Below are 8,036 nucleotides of genomic sequence, written 5' to 3' on the forward strand. Positions count from 1 at the left end.
ACTCAAATTTTCCTCTTCAGAAAACCAAGATTGCATTAAAATGTTGTTTCATTCTTTTCAGTGTCGTCATAGACACTGTTCTTATCTCAAGATTTGCCTCAAGACGCTATGATTTGACATCTAAATGGAATTAAAATATTTATTTCATGGAAACAATAAAATGATATTTTGGTGATGTGGATGAGGTTAATGAATGTAGTTCAGTCACTTAAATTACTGACATTGGGATTATGAATTGCCATTGACAGCACATCTTCAATTACACAAGTCTGCTTGTCTGATGAAAATGGTGGAAAAAATATGTCAAGATTACAGTTTCTGCCTGTAATCTCACACTATTGCTGTGGGATTACATCCAAGAAATTAGCTCATTTTGCTTCTTCCTCTATATGAGCTCATCTAAGCTCTTGAGGGCATCCTCTTTTTTGAAATTCCTCCATGCAGTGGGAATTTCACCACTTCCCTGGAATGTTTTCTTGTAATATCCTTCCAAGTCCTTTTGAAATCTGCACACAAACCATTTCCAGTACGGCAGCTCAGAGTGATCAGGAGTGATGCTCCAGCAGGCATACTTTGGACCAGCTTCTCTGTATTTTTTGTAAGGAAACTTCTCATCTGATGACCAAAAGGACTTATCACTTGCAACTGAAGTTGTGCAAAAACTGATACACAGATACTTTGTTCCCCTGTATTTCCATCCGTTGATTCCATTTGTGCGGTGGAAAGGTACACTGTGATCCCCAGGGTGCCCCTCCATTGTGTTGGTGCAGATGGCTTTGCAGAAGGGACACTGCACCCAGCAGCACCTGCACAACTGTCTGATCAAAATCTCATCAGGCTTCTCCCGGAACATCTCCACATTGACGGAAGACACTTCATTTAACTCTGAAATGACTTTAGCCATGCCTTCTGTAAGTCTTTCCAAAAGGAAATCAAAGTTGGTGATGTCTCGATAGTCAATGCCCTTTAGGCCACTCTCTGTAAATTTCAGTTCATCTGTGAGTGCATTAGAAAAACTCTTCAGCCACATATGGATATCGGCACATTCACGTTTAACATGTGCAGTTGCTGTCTCTGCTGCACGCTCTACACAGTGCTGCTTCAGTTTAATGTTGTTTTTGATCATGGTGAGAATTCTGGAACTCTTACCTTCGAACAAGTACTTATTCACAGCATTTGATATAAACTGTTGAAAATATTTCCTTGGATTGTGAATGTAAGCCATGAAATTGTTGAAGTTCTCTTCTTCAGCCAGTGACCGTAGGATGTGTTTCTCAAGGTTAGATCTATTTCCACTGAATGCCGGGAAACTGGCCCTCATTTCTTCTGCAACATTGATGGCAGTTTTGTCATAGACAGACAGCAGAATGGATGGCTTCAGTTTGCTGCAAATGAAGTCAGCAAACACAGTGGTTGATGTAGCACCTTGGCAGTAACTCCGGAAGATTCTATAGTACTGAGACTTTTTGTCCTCAAGGTAAGCTAGTGCATCATTGGCCTTTCTGAATGCTCTGTGATGCTCAGAAAATGTCCTCTCTGCAATAACACACATGTATAGTGAAAGATCCACCATGAATTCTTTTTTGAACGCATATCTTGTAGATTTTGATTCAAACTCCTTCACTCTCCTTTGGACATAATTCAAAACTTCTTGAATGTAACTGTCATTGTAACCCATCTCTGCAACAGGTTTTTCTTTAACAAGGATCTCAGTGTGTCTCTCAATGTCTTGGATTAAGCCTCTAATTGACTCTGCCTCTTCTGTTGTAAAGACACTGCTTGACTGACAAGGATCAAGTTGTTTTTTTGGTGATCCAACACCAATCAACCGCCTAAAAGAATTCCAGACATATGCCCTCACGGATTCTCTCTCTTTCACTGGTTTGTTCACTGAAGCATCTTCAGAAACTTCTCTTGTGTTGCTGAGATCGTGATGCTTTTTCAGTGACACGTACTGTGAATAATCTCCTTTATGACATATGTCCTTGAAAGAGGCACATTCCATTTGATTGTAGACAAGAGAACATTCATGAACTTCAGTCAGGATACGCTGCACATCATCCCAGATGTTTTTGTCTGTAATGGAGGTTGTGCCTTTGGTCAAATCTGAAACCCATACCTTCCACACAGAATCAAATTCTCTCTTCAGTTCCTTTTCATCTTTGGCCTTGTGTTTCAGGTTTATGGCCAGCTCCTTGCTCTTGTTGAAGAGCATGTTTTCATACTGTGTTCTCTTTTCATCTAAATTTTTACGAGCTGCTTTCTGCTGAGCAACCTCCTCCAGCTTTCTTTTTGTTCCCTTAACAAGATCATCACGAAGTTCCTTAATCTTGTACTCAAATTTTCCTCTCCACTGAACTAAGACCTCTTTGTCTCTGTCATCTTTGAAATATTGTTTCATCGATTTTTCAACATCTTCATAACATCCTTTTATTCCCTGCATGAGGAAATTTGTCTCAACAGTTTCCAGTTTTTCATTATCAATTCTGTTTTGGAGTTTGTTTTCAATGTGCAGCATAGCACTCCTGAGCTTCCATGTCCATTCTGTATACTGGACTTCAAGTTTTCTGTACGCTGCAATTTCCAATGTATTTTTGAAACTGAAAACAAAGTTTTCGTTTAGCAGTGCATTCCAGAGATCATGGATCCTTCTTTTGAACTGTGAAAGCGTCACACCTCCTGGCTTTGAACTCTTAGAGAGAATGGTCTTCTTGAGGTCCTGAATGCTCTCACTGTAACATGGGTTTGGAGGGGCCATTGGTGGACTTCCTTCCCAAAGCTGTGCAAAGTACTTGACATCTCTTTGTATGTCAAACGCAATGACATCGCTGAAACACTCCACATCACACATCTCTTCTTTGGCTGCTAATCGAGTCATATCATCCAGTTTCTCCTGCAGGCGCCTCTTTCCTTCCATGTTCTTCTCTCCAGCTGTGATGTCTCCAACATTCTGATGAACAAACACACAGCTGGGAGACAGCTTCACCTTCTTCATTCTCAGGAAGGCCTGAACAGCAATCTGAAGAATGTCTTGCATTTCCGCAGGGTTTTCCCCAAATATATTGATCAAGGTCATATTTCCAACGCCAATGACAAACGTTGCTAATTCATTGTCATGATGCAGTGTTGCTTTGCCGGCAAGCTCTAAAGCTCGAAGGCCCTCTGTATCAACCACAAGGACATAGTCGAAATTTAGCTTTGCTGTCATCTCTTCTGATAGACTGACTAGTTGCATGAAGGCACCACGAGTGCACCGACCAGCGCTCACTGCAAACTGCAGTCCAAACATTGCGTTTAGCATTGTGGATTTTCCAGTGCTCTGAATACCCAAAACTGACAGCACAAAGACTCTCTTGTCTCCTAGTTTCTCAATTACTTTATCCAGAACAGCATCTATCCACCTCAAAGGAACGTGTGCTGCATCACCATCCATCAGTTCAACTGGATATCCTGATATCATGATCTCTGCAGCCATTTCTGGGAAAGCGGTAATATTCAGCTTTGGCTTGCTTCTTCCAGGCTGACATTGCCAAGATTCATAAATCTGACCCATTTCTCTCAGGATGTGCTCCAGGCCGAATGTTGCAGCATTCAGCTGCTCTGAGATGTGTTCCAGCTCCTTTTGTCTGCTGTTCAATTGTTTTGATTTATCATGATTTTTTTTCAGGGCCAGGAGTTCTGACCATTTTTCATCATACTTGTGGTGAAGATCGGACAGTTTGTCAGAGGAACAGTCATCCAAAAGGATCCCAACCCATTTGAGGAAGTACGTTCTCTGGTCTGATGTCAGTGAGAGCAAATTTCCAACAAATAACTTCATCAAGTCACTCTGGCCAGACTCTCTTTGCTGTCTTCGTATTTCTTTCATGTCTTCTTGTATGCTACTTTTGTGCTTCTCAACGTTTCCTTGTAAACGGTAAAGGTCTTTGTTTTTCTGACACCAATCATGCCACAGTTTTCCCTGACAAGGCAAGAACTTCTCTTTGATTTTGTAAGGTGCTATACCCTCAAATAACTTCTTCATCTTCAGAGCACATTCCATTCCTTTACGGCAATCCTCATCATCTTCATCTGCTCTGAAGTGTTTTGCCACATCCATGAGTTTGAAGCGCTGACACGATTTGGACATACTGCCTCTAATGGTCTTTGTCAGTTCCTCTGATATGTCAGATTGATTTCTGTCTTTTAAGCCCATTTTAAACTTTCCTGGTGATACCTGAGTCACAGCACTATTATCCTCAGCAAGGAGGCATATTAGAGGTTTGGGAGAGTGGAATAGCTCCTCCACAATACCCATCCTTCTGTCCTCCTGACTGAGACCTGGTAACAGCACAATGTTGACTGAAGCAGCCCTAGTCAGTACCTCTCTCTGTTTCTCACTGTCTTCTGCATCACCATGGAGATTACAGAACGCAATACAGTTCTCAAAATTGTCAGTTGGCTTCCCAGCAGGACAATACCAAGCAATCTCCACAACTCCATCCATCAACAGACGTTTTTTGCTGCTGCCTGGGCAGTGCCTGTGGAAGAAGGTGCTGTGCCGTTGGTTGAACAGGCCATTCAACAGCTGAGACTTGGAGCAAGACACAGAACCAAGCCTGAAGGCAAATACCATTGGCGTCTCTGCTTTGTATATGGGCATGCATCTGCTGGTAACTACATTGTCTACATCAGTAGACTTCCAGCTCTTGGTAATCTGCCGAAATGTCCAGAGAGGGCACTCAATTTCTGGAGTGAAAGGATTGGGCACCAGCAGCGGTAGAGCATATTGACACAAGGACAGCTTAGTAACCATGTACTGCTTAAGGAAGCTGTCTGCACAATGAAACACAGCCATTTGAATATCCATTGGGTGAATGTGGGTGTTTTTATCTGCCTGATTATCAGTTGGGGGGTTTTTACTGAAAAGAGCATTAAAAGCACTCTCTTCTGCTCCTACAGTCTCAGAAGCAATGTTTGCGTTTCCATGGATCTCATGTTTGATGGTAGTGTATCTGGCTCTGTAGTCCAGCATCAACAACTTCTGCAAAAAAGCAAAAGCTAGTTCCTTCTCTTCCTGGGGCTCATGTTGGTGGAGTGACAAGGAACTGATTGTGAGAAAATCGGCTGTTGTTAGTTTAGCGTGATGCTTATCTTCAAGGTGAAGTCTGTGCATCAGCTCTTCCACCTCTGTGTCCTTGTGCCGTGTCTTTGATAGTTCTTCCAATGGCTCGTGACTTTCACTCAGCATAGCCTTGAGAACCAATTACAGCATGTCATACTTAATTGAATAAACATTCATAAAGACTCATGTTTCACTGTACTAGAATAAGTGCAATAATTATACCACCTCACTCATATCTTCAACATGGTGAACTAGTCCAGTGGCAATTTATTAGCTATAATACAAGCCTATATATTGTCCTTTTGTTTCAGTGGAAGTCCAAATTGCATTTATCTGGTATAGTAAGACTTGCCAGGATTTCATCAATAACTGTCAAATGTCAGTTCCACTAAACTCTCAACAGATGGGAAAAAAACCCCATAGTCAAAACTGAAAAAGCTAAAGTGACCATTATGAGTATGGTATCACTCAAGCTGACAGTGCTTGTCAGTTGGGATTGTTTGTTTACAAAAATATAGAAGAAATGGTGCAAGTGCTTCAGTGATAAGCAGCTGAGCACTACAAGAACATTAAGCAGATGATATTGTAATGGTAATAATGATGATGAACTGCCTTTACATGTATGGACATTAAAAGAGATGATTATATGGCTGAATTCTGCCTGGATACCAGGGAACGTCCTACTTTGTGTTATAAAACAGATGATTAAACAATACTAATGACTGTTTTCCTGTAGTAGAAAAAGGTTTATGTGGTTCTTTCATTTTTTTTTTCAATTGAATATCAATCAGTCATTGCTATCATAAGAGGTTTGACCCAAGGCTATATTATCCAATTGATGTTGACTTTCAGAACACTGTGTTTAAAGGCCTGGTTGTGTGCAGTCACGCTGACAATGACTGGAAATAAAACTCAAAAAAAAAGTTCTTGGCCAACCTACCCTCCCTTATATCCTTTGGTGGAACAAAGCCGATTTGTTCCAAGACTATGGACTCCCAGTTATCGTTGGCATCGTATATATTCGTATGTGACAAAATGATTCCGCCGCTACTTTTTACCTTTATCAATTTCTGTCGCATTGCTTAAATTGTAGTTATGATGGCATTAAGGTCACATGATTAGAATTTGAGCGTAATACGTCACTTTGGAATGGGTTCTCAGGCGCTCTTGTGGGGAAATAAACGGTTTATATGAAGTAATTCTAATCTAAATTAATTCTTTAAAGACCATTCCTCAAGTATGTGAGAATATACACTACTAAATTTAACAGCACTAAATTGAACAATGTGTTGACAACTCAGTTCACTGTTTGCAAACCAAGTAGCGGACACAAAGTTTGGACTATTTAATTGGCACATGGACTGGAACACACCAACATCAAAATGCATTTACAAATACAAATACATTCTATTCTGGATGTTTGATTTATGATATGAATATAAGATTAGTGAATTTGACTATGTAATTTTAAAAAGCCTAGTTCCTCTTAGCTTGGTGTGGAGACAATGAGTATCAGGATGGAAGGTGCAGAGAAAGCTTATGGTCTGAGCCAAAAAATACCTGTGAGGTAATGCAAATGCTGTACAAACCCCTGCCACAGTGAGACGTGTGAGCATCGCATTTGTAGCATGTCATGAATGAATCCAAGAATATACTGGACCGCATGTTTATGGGGATTAATATTAAGCAACTAGTAATGCTATATTGCATATAATTACCTTGTCTTCAAGTTCATTGTTGTCTGAATGTTCTCCATTATCTCCTGCTGAGTAAGAGGAAAGAAAAAGAGTAAAATCATTTAAAATGTAATGTAAAAACATTTCCGCTTTCTCTTTCTTCAGAGAAAGATGTAATATCAATTTACTTCTTATTTACGTATTTCAATAATTCACATCTGTTGAAGGTTACCTGATACAGGTTTCCCTCCATCTGGTTCACTGCAGTGCTCAACTGGAGGTGGCGATTGCTCCTTCTCTCTTTTCTCTATGTTGCACATGTCCCAAGTATAGCACCTCTGTGTGTTTTCTGACAGCATGCTGTCTATCCTCTCCAGCAGTACAGCAATCTCAGATGGATTGCTCATAGCATTGCTGCAGGTGTGGTACCTGCCTCCACACTTCTCAAGAAGCTGTTCCAGAACAGTATTGTTCTTCAGATCGTCCACAATGGTGTCTTGTTCCTCCTCCCTCTCATAGGTGAAGAGGATCATGGTGAAGGCCAGGGCTCTTTCTCCAAATGATCTTCGGAGCCACTCCATTCCAGCCTTGTCTTCATCTGTGAGCGCACCTAGGGGTACAGCCAGGAGGAAGGCGTGGATTCCCTCCTCACACAGAGACGCACAGCGGTGCATGTGATGATCGGCTGTGTCCTGTGAAAGCTCAGCATCCAATGAACCCATCATGTCAATCACAGAGAAGCAGCGAGCAGACACCTCACACCTCCTAGCTGTTTTCTGTGAGGGCTCACTGGCATCGGGTGGAGAGTCTTCTCTGCCCAGCAGGATGTTTCCAGACCCTCTCCTCACAGATCTCCTGCTTCCAATCAGCACCATAGTTGGCTCAATGATTTTCTGCTCTCCAGACGTCATCACTAAAAAAAAAAAGCAAACACTAAATAGCACAACCTTAGATACATTCCATGGTATATACCATCCAATAACTCTGTCAAAAATGGCAAATCATATTTTTGTTATTACTGCTATAGAACAATGCAAATTTATCATTGCAAAACTTTCCCATATTTATGGTCTGACATCCATTTTATCAAACAAAATGGTTGTCTTCTCTCTTTTCTCTTTTCTATTCTCTGTTCTGTCGTGCTAAATAGATGACAGAGTATAAACATCATAGTGAATAATTTCTCAACAGATTTCCAGATTGTTGATGCTTCATTGAAAATACTCACTGTTTTCACTACTGATTTTGTCTCTCTG

The 8,036-nt window shown here is 40.9% G+C and overlaps 1 protein-coding gene across 1 annotated transcript; it reads right to left on the reverse strand.

Annotated features, from left to right (window-relative positions):
* Positions 1 to 385: 385 nt before the first annotated feature.
* On the reverse strand, positions 386 to 7,655 carry LOC118794559 (interferon-induced very large GTPase 1-like). The gene is made up of 5 exons (XM_036552819.1): positions 7,013 to 7,655; positions 6,823 to 6,866; positions 3,699 to 5,233; positions 1,892 to 3,629; positions 386 to 1,756 (listed from the first exon to the last, which is right to left on the reverse strand). Exons 1-5 carry the CDS (start codon positions 7,653 to 7,655, stop codon positions 386 to 388), a joined length of 5,331 nt encoding a protein of 1,776 aa, XP_036408712.1.
* Positions 7,656 to 8,036: the final 381 nt, after the last annotated feature.

The sequence above is a fragment of the Megalops cyprinoides genome, chromosome 19 (genome assembly GCF_013368585.1).
Source record: "Megalops cyprinoides isolate fMegCyp1 chromosome 19, fMegCyp1.pri, whole genome shotgun sequence".
In the NCBI taxonomy this organism is placed as follows: Eukaryota; Metazoa; Chordata; class Actinopteri; order Elopiformes; family Megalopidae; genus Megalops; species Megalops cyprinoides.

Coding starts and splice junctions, on each gene's coding strand:
- LOC118794559 (XM_036552819.1), bottom strand. CDS start 7,655: ATGGTGCTGATTGGAAGCAGGAGATCTGTGAGGAGAGGGTCTGGAAAC. Junction 6,867..7,012: donor TGGAGGGAAACCTGTATCAG/GTAACCTTCAAC, acceptor CTTACTCAGCAG/GAGATAATGGAGAACATTCA. Junction 3,630..3,698: donor CTGTCCGATCTTCACCACAA/GTATGATGAAAA, acceptor ACAATTGAACAG/CAGACAAAAGGAGCTGGAAC.